The following is a 23,027-nucleotide window of genomic DNA, read 5'->3' on the forward strand; positions in this document are numbered from 1 at the left end:
CGCGCAGGCTCACTGACTGTGGCTCACGGGCCCAGTTGCTCCACGGCATGTGGGATCTTCCCAGACCAGGGCTCGAACCCGTGTCCCCTGCATTGGCAGGCAGATTCTCAACCACTGCGCCACCAGGGAAGCCCTCCTGGTCTTTTTAGAAGCCTGTGTGCAGCGGCCCAAGGCACCTCTTTACGGGAACCACAGTTCATATTTCCTGCAGTGTCCACACAAAACCATATGCTGTTCAACCTTCTGCGGGAACGTTTGCATGAACATCCTGTGAGTCAGAGAGCAGGCTGGGCTGTGCTTCCTGCTCTCCCCAACCCTCTACCCAGAGACTGTGCCTGCAGCCGAAGACAAGGACCTGACACCCGGAATGAGGATGTCAATAGGAATGCCACCCTCCCCACCGTCCGAACTACCTGTTCCTGTCAAATAAACCAGAACAAACGCGCAGGGACCTGCCTCATTCGCTCCCAGTGCTTGTGATCGTTGAGAACCCGGCACAGACCCCAGAGGGCCCCTGCCTTTCTGGGTCCAGGTCTCTGATCTCTTTCCCCTTGTCATGCTTCTCTACCCTCCCTCCCTTCGGCCTCCCCGCCAGACCCTGGCAGGCTCCGCCCCCTTGTTGTTCTGCTCACTGAACCAGTACTCCCAGGGGGAGAAACTGCTCATGTGTGGCATCTCTCGGTGCTAAGGAGAGCATTCCTCACCCTGGAGCCACAAGGGCAAGTTCAACGTGAGATGCGTGGAGACTAGACCCTGGGACACAGAGTGGGAGGTCCCCAAGGAGGGCTCTTCTTAAACTTGGTCCATTCTCCTCGTCCTCCTTGAGAGGTTCAGCTTACTGTCTCTTTACAATGAAGAAAATGAATCCCAGGGAAGTTAAATGACATGTTCAAGGTCAAAAGAGAGTGAGAAGTCATGATCTGGCTAGAGGAGGAGGTTTCCTCTGTGCTCCCTGTTTGCTTGCTTCTTGTGCATGTGGTGAGGCTGTCCACAGGGAAGGGAGTGCCTGTGCTGACCCTGACTCTCCCCCACTCCATCACCCACCAATAGGGCCGCTCTCGTAATGGGGCCTGGAATGGGATGCCAGGACCTGCGACTCCGGTGAATTCCTTTACCTGAGTGGTCCCCACCTTTCCCCAATCCTCCTTCTTATGGTTTCATTCTTCTTTTTTTTAATTCAGAGGGAAGCCATAGGGTGGAGGAACAGGTGGTACGTGGTGATGCGACTACGGATTAATTGGCATAGGATGGGTATGGGTCTTGCCCATGGTTTCATGGTGAGTCAGTGGAAATTCATCACTGGGGTACAGAGTCCCTACTACTCTGCACCATCACCACTCCTCTGAAATGTTCCTGGGACTAAGTCCAGAGACTGGGTCAAAACGTGTGGCCAGTTGGGACACGGGGTCAAGTGTGAAGAACTCAGGTGGGCAGGCCCTGCTGGAGGAGGGGAGGCGGTGTTATGCTCCAGTCCAGTGCTTCCTGCTGAGCATCAGTGAAGGAGACGTCAGAGGCAGGACATGCCTCCCTCGGGCTAGAGTCTCTGACCCGCCGCAGAAGCATCACAGGGCTCCTGGTACTGAAGGATCTCCTCCATTCTGCTAAGAGCTGCCCTTGCACAAAAGGAGCTTAGGAAAGAGATCGTGATCCACCACCAACACAGACATCATTGGAGGTAGTTGGGTGCTAAGAGCGTGCTGTCCAGAAACTCTTATTTGGTGCTTCCTCAGATAGCCTCACTCTCCCAAAGCTTGGCTACGCCCCAAACAACCTGGGAGAAACTGTTAAGAGAGGCAAAGTTACCTGCCAGGGGCCACATAGGGAACGACCTCACATGTCCAAGTCCTGGGCTCCCTACCACGTGGATATGCCATAGGTGCCAGGCTCACCTATTCCTTGCCACTGGCATGAACACCATGGACTATGAATTTTACTGGAAGCAGTTGCCCTTCTCCCTTGTGGTAACTGGTACCCTGACCCTCTCTGGACAGTCCACCCTGCCCTAGAGAAGTCAGAGGCTACACCTTGAATGCTATGGCTATGCCTGGACACCACTGCATGTCCTATTTTTATTGGAACAATTGCACGCCTCCAAATCAAGTAGAAGGGAGGAGTGGGGTCCCTTGGAAGACCTTGAATCCCATGGAGGCAGAAGAATAAGCAAATGCAGATTCTGCCATGATCTGGGTCTCCAAAATATTAAGTTCCAGCCTGCAGAGAATCGCAGATCAGGGCTGGTTTGTTTATGATCAAACACAAAGCCTCGTGGTTACTATGACTTATTTATTTGTTTATTTATTTATCTATTTATTTATTTATTGCGTGATTTGTTCTCTTCTCAAGCTCTAGATCTGCCCGTAGCAAATTTTTTCTTCCTATTCCTATCAACTAAGATAATCGGAAGTAGCTTTCTCACATGTATTGACCTAGCAATACACCTTCACTGTCTTACCTCTTACCTTACATACTGTCTTCACTATCTGTCATTAGAGATGACTCATTCATCTCTTTGGTCCTTTGACTTAATAGTCTGAGGAGACTTTGATCACTTGATATTCTGTAAACCATCATCCCCTTTCCTCACATCTATGACATTCTGCTCACGGGCCTTAGAGAATGGAAATAGCAGTTATCCTAGGTGCTTTGTCACATGCATGCCAGAGGGTGGGCGATACACCTGATAATAGTCCAGGACTTGCTCCACTGGTGAAATTTCCAGAGGTCAAGTTGTCTGGGGCATATAGGGATAGTCCCTCTGAGTCAGGGGACAAATTGCTGTCCACCATGAAGAAAGACACAATGCTTGGTGGGGCTCTTTGGTTTTCGTTGTTGTTGTTTTTCAGCAGCTCCACACGGCAAGTGGGATCTTAGCTCCCTGACCAGGGATCAAACCCGGGCCCCAACAGTGAAAGCCCCGAGTCCTAATCAATGGACTGCCAGGGAATTCCCTTGGTGGGGCTCTTTGGATTTTGGAGACAACAAAGGCCACTTTGGGGGCATTCTCCTTTTATCTACTTCCTGGTGGAACGCAAGGCTGCTAGTTTTGAGTGGAATCCAGATTAAGGAAAAATTCTGCAACACGTCCAGGATGTTTTGAAAGTGGCATGCCACTTGGATCTTAGCTCCTAGTATGTGCGTTATATAAAGTGTCTGTGGCAGATTAAGATGCTGGATAGAACTTTTGCAAGTCCTAGTAGCAGAATCAGAGAATACACACCTGGAGTACTGAGGTCAGCCTTTTTCTTCTTCTGTTGACATGTGGTTTCCTTTTGAGAAACAGCTTCTTACTTGCTAGTGGACCCTGGTAAAGACCCGTGCCTAACCAGGGTACATCAAATCACTCTACAACTGGAACTTTCCATCACAATTTGGGGGTTATCTGATCTATGAAGTCTCAAAATGGGGGGTGTATAGAGGTAGTCCATTGTCGAATGGAACTTGTATAAATGAGACTGGGCTTGATCAGTTCCAGAGGAAATGAGTAACCTGTATAATCAGGTGTTTGGACTCTGAGGACCCACTGATTTCTCCTCTTGCTTCATTCTTTCCCATTGCCACTAAGTCTGCAAGAGGTGCTGCCCTTTCCGCGTCACTGTTGGCACCCCAAGAAGTGGTGTCTTCCTGTCTACTTAGGTCTCTTGTACTTTCAAATCCCTTCTTTTCGATTTCTCAGGAACCAGGGATCTATTGTAAATGTCAGCCTTCCATTTGAGTTCAGACTTCCATTTTCTGAGGGTGGTTTTATCTGTGTCCTATGCTAAGGCCCCCCAGCTCCTACCTTATTTCCATGCATGCAGTCTCTTCGGTCTTTGTATACCTCTGCGTGAACACGGACTCTGACACTATGTCTGCTTGATTGGGGTGTTTATTCCTCCGCTAACAGATTGTTTGAAATTTGTAACTTTCTTTATTTCCTCATTAGGCTGAGGGTATAGGTTATGGACTGATTTATTTGCTCCTTGTTGATCTGTGTGGGTTTTCTGAAGAGAGCTAAATTTAGGCAGCCACAATTACACTGTGTCTATTTCTTTACTTATTATTTATTTATTTATCTTGCCTTTAAGAACTTAAAGGAATTTCTGGCAGTTCTGTCTTGATTTTAAGATTCAGAAACTTAAGACTTTCAGAAACAGTTTTGGTAAAAAAGGTGATCATTTCACACAATTATGGATTTAAATTTTAAAAATCCATTTAAATATTTTACACTTCTTTGCTGATTCTCTTTTGAATTTCCTAGGACTGCCATAACAAAGTACCACAAACTGGATGGCTTAAAACAACAGAAATTTATTCTCTCATAGCTTGCATGGCTAGTAGTATCAGATCAGGGTGCTGGCAGAGCCATGTGCCTTTTGAAGGCTCTAAAGAAGAATCTATTCTATGTCTTTCTTCCATCTTCCTTCAGCCCCTGAGAACCACCATTCTACTTTTAGTCCCTATGATTTTCACTACTCTGAGTATCTCATACAACTGGAATCACATAGTATTTGTTTTTTTGTGACTGGCTTATTTCACTAAGCATAATGTCCTCAAGGTTCATCTGTGTCATAGCATGTTGTAGATTTCCCTTCTTTTTAAAGGCTGCATAATATTTCATTGTATGTGTATGCTACTTTTGCTTATCCACTCACCTGTCAGTGGACACTTGGGTTGCTTCCATGTTTTAGCTATTATGAATGTGCATGTACAATTATCTCTTTGTTAATCTGCTTTAAATTCTTTGGACATATACCAAGAAGTGGAACTACTGGATCATAGGGTAATTCTATTTTTAATCTTTTGAGGAACTACCACACTGTTTTCTACAGTGGCTGTACCATTTTACATTCGTTCCCATCAATAGTGTACAAGTTTCCATTTTCTCCCATCCTCATCAACACTTGTTATTTTGTTTTTTGATAGTAGCCATCCTAATGGGCATGAGATGGTATCTTGTTGAAGTTTTGATTTGCATTTTCCTAATGATCAGTAATGTGGAATATCTTTACATGTGCTTATTGGCCATTTGTATATTGTCTTTGGAGAAAAGTCTATTCACGTCTTCGCCCATTTTAAAATTGAATTGTTATTTTGCTCTTGAGTTTTAGGAGTTCCCTATAGATTCTGGATATTAATTCTTTATCAGATATATGATTTGTAAGTATTTTCTCCCATTATGTGGGCTGTCTTTTTACTCTACTGATAGTGTCTTTTGATGCACAAAATTTAAAAATTTTCATGAAGTCTAATTTTTCTATTTTTTCTTGTTACCTGTGCTTTTGATGCCATATCCATGTAACTATTGCCAAATCCAATGTCATGAAGCTTTTGCTTAGGTTTTTTTCTAAGAGGTTTATAGTTTATAAACTACATAAAGACATTTATGTCTTTAATCTATTTTGATTTAAGTCATACACGTGGTGTTAGGTAAGGGGCCAACTTCATTCTTTTGCATGTGAATATCAAGTTTTCCCAGCACTATGTGTTGAAAAGACTGTCCTTTCCCATTGAATGGTCTTGGCACCCTTATCAGAAAATTATTTGACAGTATATGCAAAGGTTTATTTCTGGGCTCTTTCTTCTGTTCTAGTAGTCTATATGCTGCCTTTATGCCAGTATCCCACTGTTTTGATTATTATAGCTTTGCATTAAGTTTTAAAATCAAGAACTGTGAGTCCTCCAACTTTATCTTTCTTTTTCAAAATTATTTTGGCTATTTGGAGTTCCTTGAGATACTATATGAATTTTAGGATGGGTTTTTCTATTTCTGTAAAAACATTATTGGGATTTTAAAAAAGGACTATATTGAATCTATAGATCACTTTGAGTAATATTGACATCTTAACAATATTAATTCTTCCAATCTATGAACATGGGATATGTTTCCATTTATTTGTGTCTTCTCAATTTCTTTCAGCAATGTTTTGTAGTTTTCATTGTAAAGTCTTTCACTGCCTTGGTTAAGTTACTTCCTAAGTGTTTTCTTCTTTTTGATTCTATTGTAAATGAAATTGTTTTTATAATTTCCTTTTAAGGTTGTTCATTGTTAGTGTATAGAAATGCATCTGATTTTTGTGCACTGACTTTGTATCCAGCTACTTTGCTGAATTCATTTATTAGCGCTAACAGATTTTTTTGTGTGTGTGTGGAATCTTTGGGATTCCACACATAAGATCATACAATCTGCAAAGAGATAGATGTACTTCTTCTTTTCCAGTTTGGTTGTCTTTTATTTCTTTTTCTTCCCTAATTGCTCTAGCTAGAATTTCCAGTACTATGTTGAATAGAAGTGGTGAAGGCAGGCATCCTTCTCTTCCTGATCTAAGAGGAAAAGCTTTCCGTCTTTCACCATTGATTATGATGTTTGCTCTGGGTGTTTCATACATGCTTTTATTATGTTGAAGTTTTGTCCTTCTGTCCCTAGTTTGTTGAGTGTTTTTATTATGAAAGGGTATTGAAATTTGTCAAATGCGTTTTCTGAATCAATTGAGATGATTATGTTTTTTTTCCTCCTTCATTCTGTTAATGTGGTATATTACAATGATTGATTTTCATATGTTGAATCACCTTTATATTTTTAGGAATAAATCTCACCCAATCATAATGTATGATCCTCTTAATATGCTGCTTAATTCAGTTTGCTAGTATTTTGTTGTGGAGTTTTGCATTAGTGTTCATAAGGGATATTGGTCTGTAGTCTTCTTTTCTTGTAATCTCTTTGTTTGGCTATGGTATCAGTGTAATACTGGCTTTGTAAAATGAGTTAGGACGTGTTCCCTCCTCTTCAATTTTTTGAAAAAGTTTGAGAAGGATTGATATCAGTTCTTTAAATATATGGTAGAATTCACCAGTGATGTCATCAGGTCTGGAGCTTTTCTTGCTGGGAGATTTTTTGATTACTGAGTCAAACTCCTTACTAGTTTTTCATCTATCCAGATTTTCTATCCTGCAAGATTTAGTCTTGGTAGAGTTTATGTTTCTAGGAATTTGTCCATTTCATTTAGGTTATCCTATTTGTTGTTCCTAGTACTGGTATAATGCTTTTTATTTCTTTAGAATCGGTAATAATGGGCACACTTTCATTGCTGATGCCAGTAGTTTGGGTAGTCTCTCTTCTTTTCTTCTAGTCCATCTAGTGACATGTTTGTTAATCTTGGTGATCTTTTCAAAGAACCAACTTTTGGCTTCATTGATTTTTTTCCCTATTATTTTTCTATTTTGTTTATCTCTGCTTCATCTTTATTATTTCCTTCTTTCTGCTAGCTTTGGGTTTACTTTGCTCTTATTTTTCTAGGTCAAGTTGTAAAGTTAAGTTGTTCATTTGAGGTCTTTCTAATTTTTAAATGTAAGCATTTAAAGCTATAAATTTCCTTGTTAGCACAGCTTTTGCTGTGTTACATAAATTTTGATTCGTTGTGTTTTTGTTTCATTTATCTCTAAGTATTTTCTAATTTTCCTCTGGTCCAGTAGTTGTTTAAAAGTGTGTTGCTTAATTTCCACAGCTTTGTGAATTTTCCAGTTTTACCTCTGTTATTGATTTCTAACTTCAACCTATTGTGGTTGGATAATATCTATCTTTTAAAATCTACTGAGACTTAATTTGTGGTTTAAAACATATGGTCTCTCATGGAAAATGTCCCAAGTGCCCTTGAGAAGAATGTATGTTGTTGTTGGGTTGAGTGCTCTGTGTATGTCTGTTAGATCTAGTTGTTTTACTGTGTTGTTTAAGTCCTCTATTATCCTAACTTATCTTCTGCTTAGTTGTTCTATCTATTATTGAGGGTGGGGATGGAAGTCTCCAATCATTATTGTAGAACCATCTCTATCTTTCACCTCAATTCTGTCGGTTTTTGCTTCATATATTTTGATGATTATCAGTAGGTGCATAGATGTTTATAATTGTTGTACCTTCTTGTGGTATTGAACCTTTTATTAATATATATTGTTCTCTTTGTTTCTTGTAACCTTTTTTGATTTAAGATCTATTTTGTCTGATATTAGTATAGCCACCCTGCTCTATTGTGGTTACTATGTGCCTGGAACATCTTTTCCCATCCTTTCACCTTCAATCTGTTTGGATCAAAAGTGAGTCTCTTGTAGACAGCATGTGGTTCATGTGTTTTTATCTATTCTGCCAATCTTTATGTTTTGATTGGAGAGTTTAATTTGTTTACATTTAAAGTATTTATTGATGGGGAGGGACATCTGTCATTTTCCATTTATTTTCTATGTGCCTTATAGCTTTTTTGTCTTATATATATATATATAGATACATATATATGGATATACACAAATGTATGAGTGTGTATATAAAATATATGTGTCTGTGTGTATATATATATGTACACACACAAAAAAATGTTAGCACAGGGTGACAAAATTAAAATTTTAAAATTTCTTTGTCATTTTCATAGATTTGCAAGATTTATGCACTAAGCATGGGATGTTCTTTTAATAGTGCAAAAGCAACAAACGATATTCTGGAAAGAAATTATTTTTTTCTACAGAGAGAAGCAAATGGGATGAAGTGATGAGGGGCCCCATGAAGAGGTTAAGGTCAAGGATATGTTGTAGCCCCCAAGAGAACTGGGGGCTACACTGTCTGGCATACATGGCATACATGGCTCTGGACCCACTTCTTTTTAAATCCTGTACCTGGCACTTACTAGCTGTGTGGCCTTGGGCAAGTTACTTAACTCCCCTGTGCCTCAGTTTCTGCATCTGTGAAATAGGAATTATAGTAGTACTAAACTCATAGGGTCATTGAGAGTATTAGTTAATACATGTTAAATATCCGACAGGTAGTGAACTTGGTATTAAACTGGGTGATGCTTGACACTTCGTTGGTGTCTCATTTGTTTATTGAACAAACCTTACATAGCACTGCCTGTATGCCATGCATTGGTTCTAAGTGCTTAACAAATAATCATTCATGTAACCCTCACAACAACCCTATGAGGTAAGTATCGTTATTATCCACACTTTGCAAATGAAGAAACTAATGCACAGAGAGGATTAATGACTTGCCCAAAGTAACTGGGAGCTAGGATTTGAATCCAGGTTAAGTCTGTGTTCTAAATCTCCATATTAGGTGACCTTTTCCAGCTCTCTTTGCAGAACTCTCTTTTTTCATTAGATCAAAACTCACAAGACATTGTGATAAGGTAGTGTTAGGGTGATGTAGCCGTGGAGAAATCAACATAGAGATGGACAGGACTTTACAAAAGTCATCACACAAATGTTAGAGAAAAATAGATATACAGATCCTTCCCTACCTACACAATCACCCAGACATCCAGGAAATGTGTGTGTTGGGGGGAGGGGAGGCCTCTGCAATTCTACAGTGTTCTGCTTCTTCCTGTATTACCTGAAGCAAAAAGAAAAAAAGAAAGTACTCTTTGAATAGGAATTCAGTGACAATGTTCTGTACGTACCCAACTTACGGGCAGAACTCCCAGATCTGCCACAACCAGAACCATGATTACATTTTGAGTCTTTGAGCTCTGTTCTGCTCGTCAGCTTCACCCTGTGCAGGGGCTTGGTGGTTCCCAGAGACCAGGAAGAAGAGCCATCAGGCAAATAAATGCTGGCATTTCCAACTTGAACATCTTCAGAGGTAGGTGAAGGTCAGAGTCTTGGGGCTGGAAATGTGAGCCTGAAAATGCTTTCATCTGTGGCTTGTGTCCAATTTATGCCCCCAGATCATGCCAACACTATCCCTCTAGAAAAGAAGTAATTGTCCTTGTTCAAATGGAGAAACTGAGACAGAGAAAAATGACGTAGATGACACTGTGTCCCTTCACATGTGATACCCTGAGGACACTATGTGTTGTCTACAGAGTATTCCTAGTGAGAAAGTATAACCTGCGTCTAATCCTGAAGAAATTTCAAACAAACCCCACATGAGGAATGTTTAATTAAAAGAAAAAAATGCCTATATTCTTCAAAAATTTAAATGTCATAAAAGACAAAGGGCATTATTGGGTGAATTTATAAAATGGGATACTGATGATAGATTTGATAAAAATATTTTGGAAATGTTAAATTTAATGAAGTTGATAGTTGTACTGTGATCACAGAAGAGAATGTCCCTATTGTTAATACTCACTGAAGTATTATTCCTAAATAAGGAACATGATATATGATACTTACCCTCAAATTGTTAAGGAAAAAACAACAGCAACAACAACAACAACAGAGGGAGAGAGAGAAAGCAATTAGGGGTAAATTCTTTTTTAAAAATTTATTTGTTTATTTATTTATTTGGTTGTACTGGGTCTTAGTTGTGGCAGGTGGGGCCCCTCAACTGCGGCTCACGGGCTTCTTAGCTGTGGCTTGCCAGGTCCTTAGCTGCGGCTCGCTGGCTCCTCAGTTGCGGCATGCATGTGGAATCTAGTTCCCTGACCAGGGATCAAACACGGGCCCCCTGCATTGGGAATGCAGAGTCCTATCCCACTGCGCCACCAGGGAAGTCCCTAGGGGTAAATTCTTAAAATAGGTGAAACTGAGCAAATGGTATGTAGTGTTCTTTATACTACTTTTACTCTTGTAACTTGGAAATTATTTCCAAATAATAGTTTTTTAAAAGTTAAAGGCAACCCATCTAATGGTCTATGTGCCTCAAATTTTATTTTCCTATTTTATAATTTGTAACATATGCCAAGAGGAGAACTAGCTAGAGAGTTTTGCAAATTTTAAAATGTCTCTAGGTACTGTGTCTCCCTTTGAGCATCTGAGGGAATTCCAATCAATTCATATAATTTATCTTCTGCTTCGTTGAAAACTTTGACGCAAAAATAAAGACTCTGAGGGAAAACTGGTTACTTGGAGGGAAAGAGACAGTTACTCCACTGTGACTGTTTAATTCACAGTATCCAGACTTCGCCTTTGTTTTTGCTTTTTTGTCTTCCTTTCTCTTTGGCTTCAGGAGCTTGGAGCACCAGGTTGGGGGTGAGAAAGGAGTGGGGAGAGGGAATTTTTTGGAACAGTACTTAACCTTTTCTTTCAGAACCCCAAATCTCACCACCAGCGAGCTGCCTAAAATAATAGCCAGCACTTATTTTTCATATTCTGTGTTCCAGGTGCTAAACCCTCTCTTATCTTCTCTCCTGAACACTGAGAGCCATCAATTGTTACGTGTTTCTTTTATGTATCTTGTTTATTGTCTGACCCCTCTACTAGGATTAAGCTTTATGAGGGCAGGGATTTTTGCCAGTTTTGTTCATGACTGTATCCTTGGTACTTAGAATAGTGCCTGGCTTATAGTAGTCACTTAGTGTAAATATTTGTGGGACAATTAAATTTAAGGCAGATGAGCAAAGGATAAAACTTTCCAAATAGGCTAAAGAGTAAAAAAAAAAAAAAAAGACCACAAAAAAGTCAATAAAATTAAATAACTTTCACCCGTCTGGAGAAGAAAAGAGAGTCTGAGCTTAATAATAATAATAATAATAATAGCCAACATTTATTTTGCACATTCTGTGTGCCAGTGATTTATATAGTCAACATTTGCTATGTGGATACTCTCATCCTCATACTACAGATAGGGAAACTGAGGCTTTGAGAAGTTAGGTGGTTGGCTAATCATGTAGCTTATATTAAGCTAGACGTGTTGGGGCTGAGATTCAAGCCCAGGTCTCTCTGACTCCAGTGCCCATGTTTTGTTCTCTGTCTATATTACACTGACCGTCTTTAGTGTGGTACCAAGTGGGAGAGAATTTCCCTCCTATGGTAAGACAGAATGTGTATCCTGTTGGTAGAATAAACCAATCTTTTGTTTTTTTAAATTTTATTTGTTTATTTATTTATTTATTTTTGGCTGCGTTGGGTCTTCGTTGCTGCACGTGGGCTTTCTCTAGCTGCGGTGAGCGGGGGCTACTCTTCCTCGCGGTGCACGGGCTTCTCTTGTTGCGGAGCACGGGCTCTAGGTGCGCAGGCTTCAGTAGTTGTGGCACATGGGCTCAGTATTTGTAGCTCATGGGCTCTAGAGCGCAGGCTCAGTAGTTGTGGCACACGGGCTTAGTTGCTCCATGGCATGTGGGATCTTCCCAGACCAGGGCTCGAACCCATGTCTCCTGCATTGGCAGGCGGATTCTTAAACACTGCACCACCAAGGAAGTCCCAGAATAAACCAGTCTTAATAGAGGAAGAACTGACACCAACCATACCTAGGGTTTGAAACAGGCAGTATCCTTTGACCAGGACCTCTGGATCTACAAATCTGTGCTCCGAAGTTAATAATGGATTTAACCAAATTTTAGTTGCAAGGAGGTTTCCAATGACATTTTTCCCCTAAGGAAGGGAAATCACAAATTTTCAGATGTCTTATGATCCATGGGAAAATATTAATGATATGTGTAACTAGCACGTTAGGAAAATATTCATGGGGAATGTTACTAGTAATATGTCTAAAGGCTTGTCTTTTGTCTCATTTAAATTCATCCAGAAGAGCTACTTCTTTCCCTGCTTCTGTATGAGAGCTTGGCTATAGAACTAGATTTTTCTAGTCACTGCCTAAATTTAGAATATAATAATATATTATTAACTAATATAATAATATAGTATAATATAATATAATACAATATAATGATATATTTAGAAAAAAAGTCTAAGCCCATGCAATAGTCAAAACGCTAAGCTTGAATTAAAATTGTGGCTTCCTCCACACCTAGAAACCTACAACTGGAGAAGAGAGTGGTGGGTTTCCTTGCTCTTTCCTCTCCTCCTGCAGGTGGCTAAGTGCCATTTTGGAGGTGGAAGAAGAAGAGATAAAGGGGTCAGAACAGCTCTTTTTGGCAAGCAGTGTTGCACTTTTGAACTTTGTACTTTCGGGGCTTGGTATTGCTTCAAGTTGACTCTGTCGTGGCTGGTTTCATGGGTTGAGTCTTCTCCCACCCCAGCTAATGGAAGTTGCTCACCTGTGGTTCTCTTGATCTGGCTGAATCCATCTCCTTTCTGGCTGGCTTATTGTGACAGCTTTCTCTGGCCACTCACTTTCTATTTCCTTCTGTTGAGTTCTCATGGCTTTTCCCAGCAACCTGCCTGGAATGAATCTGGCATAAACCCACACTGGCTCTTTCTTGCATTCCTTTGCCCTATCAACTTCCGTAGGGCAATAAGTAGCCTCTGTCTCGTGACCATAGGTGACTTCAGCTAGCCTCCTTTCCCTTTGCGTTCTCAGGTGTGACTCAGACACCCATCTACTGTGGCTCCACAAACACTTGGGGCACATGTAGAACTCGTGAGAGGTGTCCTTAAAGCCTTTCCAGTGACTTAGGATTGAGAGCTCAGCATTCTTTAAAGAAAAGCTGCTCAAAAATCTCCTCCCCCAAATGTGTCAAATTCCTGACCATTTTCCACCTTTAAAATGAGTAAGGGTTTTAAGAGTCATTTAACCACTTTTGGGCCATCTTTTTTTCTCTTTTTAAAAAAGTCCTTCAAGTCGATCTGTGACAAGCTCACTTTAGGGTCTATCCAAAGGTCTTTGCTAAAACTTTTATTTTAATATCAAGTTACAAATTTTTAAATAAAAAGTCATGATATACAACAGCAAGCCTGATGATTTCAGTTTTATAAAAACAATTCGTATTCATATATCTGCACCTATAAAAGACAGGATAACATACACCCATATAGTGGGATTACTAGAAATACTTCATTGTCTGCCTTGTACTTTTTATGTTTTAAGGATTTTGTATGGTGACAGCTGGAAACTAAACTTTAAAAAAAATTAATTTTATTTTTGGCTGCATTGGGTCTTTGTTGCTGCGTGTGGACTTCTCTCTAGTTGCAGCGAGCGGGGGCTACTCTTCGTTGCTGTGCACGGGCTTCTCATTGCTGTAGCTTTTCTTGTTGTGGAGCACGGGCTCTAGGTGCACAGGCTTCAGTAGTTGTGGCTCGCGGGCTCTAGAGCTCAGGCTCAGTAGTTGTGGTGCACGGGCTTAGTTGCTCCGCGACATGTGGGATCTTCCCGGACCAGGGTTCGAACCCATGTCCCCTGCATTGGCAGGCGGATTCTTAACCACTGTACCACCTGGGAAGCCCCTGGGAGCTAAACTTTTGGTGGCAAGCATGCTGTAGTGTATATGGAAGTCAAAATATAATATTGTACATGTGGAACATGTAATGTTATAAACCAATGTCAGCTCAAAAAAAAAGAAGAATTAAAACAATTTTGTGGGACTTCCCTGGTGGCGCAGTGGTTAAGAATCCTCCTGCCAATGCAGGGGACACAAGTTTGAGCCCTGGTCCGGGAAGATCCCACATGCCGCGGAGCAACTAAGCCCCTGCGCAACAACTACTGAGCCTGCGCTCTGGAGCCCGCGAACCACAACTACTGAAGCCCACGTGCCTAGTGCCCGTGCTCCAGAACGAGAGAAGCCACTGCAATGAGAAGATCACGTACCACAATGAAGAGTAGCCCCCACTCGCTGCAACTAGAGAAAGCCCACGCGCAGCAATGAAGACCCAATACAGCCAAATAAATAAATAAATAAATAAAACAATTTTGTAAGCTGAATTTGAATTATTTTTTAATCAAGGGAAGGTAACACAGTAAAAAAAAAAAAGGTTTTCCTGCAAAAGGAAGGCATGAAGCTTGAGATGGAGAGACACTTTTTAGCAGAGTCTGTGTCCAGCTTTGGTGTGTACCTGTGACTGAGTGCTGGAGGGCAAGGAAGAATAACTAGAAGACAAAGTGTAAAGAAATTCCACGAGAATTTCCTCTTGCTTCACAACTCTCTTTATGTCTTTTGATCTCTGGCAACAACTGGGAAGGAAAAACTCCTGACAACACCTATTCAGACGTATATGGTCAACAGCATGAAGTGCTGGACACCCTTACTCATGATGTTCCTCTGTATGGTGCTACTGTCTGTGCTGGGAGGAATGAAGGAAAAACATAACCGCAGGTGATGAGGCTGGGTTGGGGATCAAAAGGGGTGCTGGGGCTGTGCTTGTTTCTGGACAAAAGAAGAAGTATCGTGCCTGGCACACCTGACTCAGGGCTCACCTTCCCTGGATCACCTGGAAAGGCATCAGTTACCTTTCTATATACAGAGATCCAAGAAATTATCAAGCTGAAGTCTTTCAAAGTCCTTTAATGCTTCCTTTTCCAACCTTGAAAGTAGCAATGTGTATCTGTCAGCTTTTAGATACATTCCATAAATTATAAGGATATAATATTTTCCCATGTCAGGCTATCTTTGAAGGGGAGGGGGGGTACCAGTACAGAGCTGCCATATTTTCCCATTCTTCCAGAAGCTCTGTGTCCTACCTGTGTGCACTTTGAAGAGTACCAAATGGGCATTTCTTGATATATACCATTAATTTAGTGGTAGGATATTTCAGAATGTGAAAAGATAGAAAAGAGATATGAGATGGGGCCTTAGTGGGGCAATCATGGGGGCCATATGATGAGAAAATGAAGTCAGTGGAGGGAGCCAAGAAAATTAGGTGAGAGAGATAAGAATTTGGAGAGAGGCTGAGTTATTAAAGGCAGGGTCAGCAAGGAGGGGAAGAAAAGTGGGGAGAATCTCTTCCTTACTCTCCGTGGTCTAGCTTCCCACACTATGAAATAGGTGTGATAATGAGGCTAGAGGATATCTCAGGCTCTGAGATCTCCCATTATAAAAATGTAAATTTTGTAGGAGGGCACATGAATGCTGGGAGTATATGGAGTCCTACCTCTAGGATGCTCAAAGAGGACTCAGAAGCCTGAAACACTGTAGGACTTGGGGAGCAGAGAAGGCAAAGAGGTCAGTGAAGATGCGATGGGGTCAGTGAAAATGCAATGAGGAGGATAAGGAAGGGGATTTCTCTTAGAAGGCGGATACCTTGGTGGAGACTTGGGTCTGGGATTCTAGGAGGGGCTGTTGAGCTTATGAAGGGCTTCTCTTCCCACACTTGCTATGTGGTCCCTGTCAGCTTCTTATCGTCTCATCTCAATTTCAGGGGGGAATTGTTACTTCAGGAGTGCTGGGGACAGCCAACAGTCCAAGAATGTGCCAAGAAGTGTTCTAGAACCTTTAGATGTGTAGAAATAAATCACACATGCTGCTGGACGTACTGTGGAAACATCTGCTGGGAAAACACAGTGAGTTTGGAGATGCGTGGTTGGGTCTATGTCTTCACTGATTCTCACCTTCTTCTCAGATGCTGTTATCCCTAAACAGAGGACTGAGGTACCCCAAATCCTAGGCACAAAAATAGCAGAAGACGATGTCCCCTAAACCTGGAAGGCAATTCACTGGCAAATAGACCAAGATACCAGCGTGGTGCACCTTGCTTCTTTCATTATATAATCAATGTCTGTGCTGTCTTCATTGCATTTTTCAACAGTTTGCTCTTTTCTTGTTTTTCTAGTCCAGATTTCTAGCCATTGTTTCCAGAGTCAGACTTTTCCATGAGCCCCGTTAGCTCAGCCAGGCCCCAAATCTCTACCTTTCTCTGTTCAATGAACCAATAACCCCCTAGTCAAAAGTAGACAATTTCTGTTGTTACATGAAGTATTCCTGTTCCAAGGTCTGGTGAGGATGAGTAATATTAAGCTTGGGAATGAATTCCTGCTTCTCAGAGTTTCATAGCCTCTAAGCATCTAACCTTCTTCTCTTGTAGATAATCACTGAAAGACAGCTAAAACCCTAACCTCCCACTGGGACACCAGTGGGACACCAGTGGGACACCGCTATTCTCACTGAGGGCTGGGCAGGAGTAAATCCTTGGCAAATAAACTCATTTGCCAACAGTGGTCTTTGGCTTTTTTCCACTTCATTCCACTACCCTTGAATCCCCCCCTATATTTTTCCCATCCTATAGGGTACATAAGTTTCCAACTCTTGCTTTCAACTCTTGCTTCCCCATTTGATTACCTTAGAACTAATAGGCTAAGTCATGGGCTTCACAGAATAGAAGTTTATTTCTTGCATGCTATTTTAATGAGGGTAATTGGCAAGCAACCCTTTCTTTCAGTTTTTCAGAGAGCAGTGAATTTGTCTCTGGTGAATTTGTTTTTCACAGGGTATGGGTAAACAATTCTAAAACTACTTTACATGTATAAAAGATTGAACAGATAAGTAAGTAACTTAGATAGGACAGGTTCCTGTTGGAGAAGTTACAAATAAGCAAAAGGAAAATGCTAGAATGAACCCTGGGGTACTGGATTAAAATCAGAGATATCAATATGAACTCATGTTCAGCTTTTATATATATATATATACACACACACACACACACACACACACACACACACACACAGATAGACACATGCAGAAATACTTATGGACACGTATGTATACATGGATTAGTTATACATACATATATTTCTTAGCTATGTCTGCTGAAGGGGCCTAGAAGCAGTGATACCACAGTAACAATAAGCACACAAAGAGCCCAGATCTTGGTTCTAAATACCATTCTTCAGTACATGGGCCAAGGCTTCTTAGAGAAATGACTGATTTTAGAACTGGGCTTGGAAAATACAAGATGAGACTGGGGCATCTTTTGGGGTCAGAATTTAATGAAAACCAAAAATCAAAATAATGGGAAACAGGAGCCCACCTGAAAGAGCTCCTAGTGGCCAAAGCCAAGAATAATTTAAGCATAACACTGTTACTGCTGGTCTATTAAAATAAAATGTTACAAAGTTAATGGAAAAATAGCAGACAACTTCAATGTAAAGGGCTTCCCTGGTGGCGCAGTGGTTAGGAATCCGCCTGCCAATGCAGGGGACACGGGTTCGTGCTCCGGTCCGGGAAGATCCCACATGCCTCGGAGCGGCTGGGCCCGTGACCCACAACTACTGAGCTGGCGAGTCTGGAGCCTGTGCTCCGCAACAAGAGAGGCCGCGATAGTGAGAGGCCCGCGCATCGCGATGAAGAGTGGCCCCCGCTCGCCGCAACTGGAGAAAGCCCTTGCACAGAAACGAAGACCCAACACAGCCAAAAATAAATAAATAAATAAATAAATTTATTTTTTAAAAAAAGTGAAAATTGAAACATTTCTGCTGGAAAAGAAAATTCTCCCACTAGAACAACCTTGAGTCCGAAAAGAAAAGTAATACACCACTGCAACTTTTGAAAAAAAATTAATTAATTAATTAGTTTTTTGCTGCGTTGGGTCTTCGTTGCTGCGCACGGGGCTTTCTCCAGTTGCGGTGAGCGGGGGCTACTCTTCCTTGCGGTGCGTGGCCTTCTCATTGCGGTGGCTTTTCTTGTTGTGGAGCATGGGCTCTAGGCGCACAGGCTTCAGTAGTTGTGGCTCGCGGGCTCTAGAGCTCTGGCTCAGTAGTTGTGGTGCATGGGCTTAGTTGCTCTGCGACCTGTGGGATCTTCCCGGACCAGGGCTCGAACCCATGTCTGCTGCACTGGCAGGTGGATTCTTAACCACTGCACCACCAGGGAAGCCCCAGCACTGTAACTTTAATTACATATTTCTAAGTAAACATTTTAATGTATGAAAAAATACCTTGAGTCAGAAATTTAAAAACTCAGCACATAAGTAGACAAAAAACCAGGAAGACATGAAATAAGAGGTTGATAGAACATAAAAAATTGAAGAAAAAGATAAAAGTCCTCTTAGAAATAAAGACTGTTACAAGATATTTAGGACAGAATAAATTCAATTAAACTATAATAGGAATTGAGAAAAATAATGAAAGAAGCCAAGGGACCAAAAATAAATACATAAAGTAAAAACAGTAAGAGAGGAAAAGTTTGAGTTTTAGGGTTTTTCAAAAAGAAAACCTGAATCAACAACAACAAAAAGGACCATCATAGATCCAGCAAATATGATTCAGAATAGTCTCAGATATCAGATGCTTGGTGCCTTCTAATTTAGATTCTTACTTCTACCTTCTCATACCCTCTCACCAGTGGTTTTCAGGAAGTGAACCCTTCCCAAGCCAAGACACTGGACACTATAATAACTGATGGATATACTCCTAGATAATGTAATTTTAGACTTAGGAACATCTTCTGGAGAAAAAGTCTTCCTTGAATATTTCATGTCATGCCCATTCTAATTATATTTGGACTGATGGGCATTTCTTGGTGGTAGATCTTACACTCAGCACCTAAACCCAGCTCTTACATTCCAGATACCTTCCTTTAGCTTGTTAATTAGGCATTCTGGGTCTGTTATGACATAGACAGCTACCAGAAGTGGGATGGGACACACTTTGCTGATCAGTATGAACCCACCTGTGAACACTGGGGGCAGCCAAAGGAGTTGACCAACATCATGATGTATGAGATGAGGAGGATATTTCTAGAGTCCTTCCATATGCTTGACATAGAGAAGGAGCAAGAGAAGAGAATAAATCATGCAAAAATCATTGCAACCGTGAGGCTGTGGGTTGGTCGAAAACAGATCAGTGCTGAGCTGCGATTCTCTGCAGGCTGGACTTGACATTTTGGAGACCCCGATCATGGTAGAATCTGCATTTGCTTCTTCCTTCGCCTCCAAAAATTTCAAGGTCTTCCAAGGGACCCCCAGTTCCTCCCTTCTGCATATTATAGAGGCATACAATTGTTCCAATAAAAACAGAACATGCAGTGGTGTCCAGGCAAGTACTCCTCCTAGCCATAGCATTCTAGGTGTAGCTTCTGACTTCTCTAAGGCAGGGTGGACTGTCCAGAGAGGGCCAAGGTACCAGTTACCACAAGGGAGAAGGGCAACTGCTCCCAGTAAAATTCATGGTCCATGGTGTTCATGCCAGTGGCAAGGAATAGGTGAGCCTGGCACCTATGGCATATCCACGTGGTAGGGAGCCCAGGACTTGGACATGTGAGGTCGTTCCCTATGTGGCCCCTGGCAGGTAACTTTGCCTCTCTTAACAGTTTCTCCCAGGTTGTTTGGGGCGTAGCCAAGCTTTGGGAGAGTGAGGCTATCTGAGGAAGCACCAAATAAGAGTTTCTGGACAGCACGCTCTTAGCACCCAACTACCTCCAATGATGTCTGTGTTGGTGGTGGATCACGATCTCTTTCCTAAGCTCCTTTTGTGCAAGGGCAGCTCTTAGCAGAATGGAGGAGATCCTTCAGTACCAGGAGCCCTGTGATGCTTCTGCGGCGGGTCAGAGACTCTAGCCCGAGGGAGGCATGTCCTGCCTCTGACGTCTCCTTCACTGATGCTCAGGAGGAAGCACTGGACTGGAGCATAACACCGCCTCCCCTCCTCCAGCAGGGCCTGCCCACCTGAGTTCTTCACACTTGACCCCGTGTCCCAACTGGCCACACGTTTTGACCCAGTCTCTGGACTTAGTCCCAGGAACATTTCAGAGGAGTGGTGATGGTGCAGAGTAGGGACTCTGTACCCCAGTGATGAATTTCCACTGACTCACCATGAAACCATGGGCAAGACCCATAGCCATCCTATGCCAATTAATCTGTAGTCAGGTCACCATGTACCACCCTTTCCTCCACCCTGTGGCTTCCCTCTGGATTAAAGAAAGAAGAAGAAGAATGAAACCATAAGAAGGAGGATTGGGGAAAGGTGGGGACCACTCAGGTAAAGGAATTCACCAGAGTCGCAGGTCCTGGCATCCCATTCCAGGCCCCATTACGAGAGCGGCCCTATTGGTGGGTGATGGAGTGGGGGAGAGTCAGGGTCAGCACAGGCACTCCCTTCCCTGTGGACAGCCTCACCACATGCACAAGAAGCAAGCAAACAGGGAGCACGGAGGAAACCTCCTCCTCTAGCCAGATCATGACTTCTCACTCTCTTTTGACCTTGAACATGTCATTTAACTTCCCTGGGATCCATTTTCTTCATTGTAAAGAGACAGTAAGCTGAACCTCTCAAGGAGGATGAGGAGAATGGACCAAGTTTAAGAAGAGCCCTCCTTGGGGACCTCCCACTCTGTGTCCCAGGGTCTAGTCTCCACGCATCTCACGTTGAACTTGCCCTTGTGGCTCCAGGGTGAGGAATGTTCTCCTTAGCACCGAGAGATGCCACACATGAGCAGTTTCCCCCCCCTGGGAGTACTGGTTCAGTGAGCAGAGCAACAAGGGGGTGGAGCCTGCCAGGGGCTGGCGGGGAGGCCGAAGGGAGGGAGGGTAGAGAAGCATGACAAGGGGAAAGAGGTCAGAGACCTGGACCCAGAAAGGCAGAGGCCCTCTGGGGTCTGTGCCGGGTTCTCAACGATCACAAGCACTGGGAGCGAATGAGGCAGGTCCCTGCACGTTTGTTCTGGTTTATTTGACAGGAACAGGTAGTTCGGACGGTGGGGAGGGTGGCATTCCTATTGACATCCTCATTCCGGGTGTCAGGTCCTTGTCTTCGGCTGCAGGTACAGTCTCTGGGTAGAGGGTTGGGGGGAGCAGGAAGCACAGCCCAGCCTGCTCTCTGACTCACAGTATGTTCATGCAAACGTTCCCGCAGAAGGTTGAACAGCATATGGTGTTTGCTTGGCACTGTCGGTGATGTGTGCAGGGGAATGTGCACAGATATATTTTGGCTCTCTTCTCACACTCCTTGATTTCTGGTGATAGCTGCTTTTCTGAAACAGAGCAGGAGCAGGGTCAGTGGAACCAGGCCCCTGGAGAACGCCTCTCTAAAACCTAGAGCCAGACTTCCCTGGTGACGCAGTGGTTGGGAAGCCACCTACCAATGCAGAGGACACGGGTTCGAGCCCTGGTCTGGGAAGATCCCACATGCCACGCAGCAACTAAGCCCGTGCGCCACAACTACTGAGCCTGCACTCTAGAGCCCATGAGCCACAACTACTGAGCCCACATGCCACAAACACTGAGCCCATGCACCACAACTACTGAAGCCCGTGTGCCTACAGCCCGTGCTCAGCAACAAGAGAAACCACCGCAATGAGAAGCCCGTGCACCACAACAAAGAGTAGCCCCCGCTCGCCTCAACTAGAGAAAGCCCGCGCAGCAACAAACACCCAACGCAGCCAAAAATAAAAATGAATAAATTTATAAATATAAATAAATAAATAAATAAATAAAAACTTAGAGTCTCCTCCAAAACCCCAGGCACAGTCCCATTCATGACACTCTTGGACTTTTCAGGGAATTCACCCTCTGCCCTTCACCAAATCCTGGTGATTTGCAATATCTTAAATCCGGTTCCTTCCATTTTTACCCAATAGACCTCAATGACTGGACTTCCTAGACCCTCTCCATAATCCTGTAACCAGGACCCCGCCTCCTCTATTAGTCGTGGCCTTGGCCAAGTCACCCCCATAGAATCTACACCCTAACCCTGAGAACTCAACAAGTCTGGGACATCCTGCCAACCCTCCCCCACTCTCCAGAATCTTCAGAGAGGGAGATGAACTTGCCTCTTCATCCTCTCTCTCCTCTCATACTGTCACTGTCTGCAGGATCCTTGCCCCTTCCCAGAAAATACCACTTTCCATATTTCCCTTCCACTGTCACCATCCTGCTCCTTCTGAGATAATTTTAACTTGACCTGTGCACCCCAAATTTTGCTCTCCCAATGTCCTTTCATTCTACACCTACTCCCATGAACATCTCTGGATGGTTACCCATCACATTTGTGCATAAATCAAAGAATAGTTGTTTTGTTTTCCTACCTGATTCTCAGCTCTGTTGTATCTTTCACTACTGTAGGTACCATGTGTCTCTGGATTTGGAGGATGGAGAATAAAAAGATGTAGTTTCTCCCTCCATCCCTATCACTCTTCACGTGGCCAGATAAAGGAGCTGGAGGGCCATGGTTTAGGAAGAACCAGAGTCTTCATAGTGCTGAGGTCAGAATAGGATGTGCCGAAAAGTTCCAATTCCCAGGTTCCCCTTAGACTGGACACAGCCCCCTCCCCCTCCCCCCCCCTTTCCCCCCTAGCCCATCACCTACTCTTCTTCTTCTGGTTATAGGACCCTCCCTGGGCCTGCAGCAGCAGAACACAGAGAAGCAGGATGGGCAGCAGAGCCTGGGTTCGCATGACTCTGCCCAGAGTGGGGAGCTCTCAATCTGGCCCGGACTCCCCTGGAGAGCTGAGTGAGGAGAGTGAAGGAAAGAAAGAAGAGGTGATCCTGGGCTCCTCCCTGCCTCTGCTAGCCAAGCCAGGGCAGAG

The 23,027-nt window shown here is 42.9% G+C and overlaps 3 protein-coding genes across 5 annotated transcripts in view; 2 read left to right on the plus strand and 1 right to left on the minus strand.

The window, feature by feature from the left end:
* The window catches only part of WFDC8 (WAP four-disulfide core domain 8), a 123,555-nt gene that overhangs the window by 66,602 nt on the left and 33,926 nt on the right, over nucleotides 1-23,027 (plus strand). The window lies entirely within an intron of this gene.
* Nucleotides 8,121-20,036, plus strand: WFDC11 (WAP four-disulfide core domain 11). 2 transcript variants are annotated; one of them, XM_082361831.1, is made up of 3 exons: nucleotides 8,121-14,888; nucleotides 15,931-16,072; nucleotides 19,373-20,036. In XM_082361831.1, the coding sequence occupies exons 1-3, from the start codon at nucleotides 14,788-14,790 to the stop codon at nucleotides 19,739-19,741; spliced, it is 612 nt and encodes a 203-aa protein (XP_082217957.1). In that variant the 5' UTR covers nucleotides 8,121-14,787; the 3' UTR covers nucleotides 19,742-20,036. The 2 variants fall into 2 exon arrangements, with proteins under 2 accessions (XP_082217957.1, XP_082217956.1); XM_082361830.1 differs by lacking the exon at nucleotides 8,121-14,888 and having other exon boundaries at nucleotides 14,895-16,072.
* On the minus strand, nucleotides 20,126-22,992 carry WFDC10A (WAP four-disulfide core domain 10A). Its single transcript, XM_082361874.1, has 2 exons — nucleotides 22,808-22,992; nucleotides 20,126-21,473 (listed from the first exon to the last, which is right to left on the minus strand). The coding sequence occupies exons 1-2, from the start codon at nucleotides 22,893-22,895 to the stop codon at nucleotides 21,325-21,327; spliced, it is 237 nt and encodes a 78-aa protein (XP_082218000.1). The 5' UTR covers nucleotides 22,896-22,992; the 3' UTR covers nucleotides 20,126-21,324.

The sequence above is a fragment of the Balaenoptera borealis genome (assembly GCF_965194805.1).
Source record: "Balaenoptera borealis genome assembly, chromosome: 16".
Taxonomy (NCBI): domain Eukaryota; kingdom Metazoa; phylum Chordata; class Mammalia; order Artiodactyla; family Balaenopteridae; genus Balaenoptera; species Balaenoptera borealis.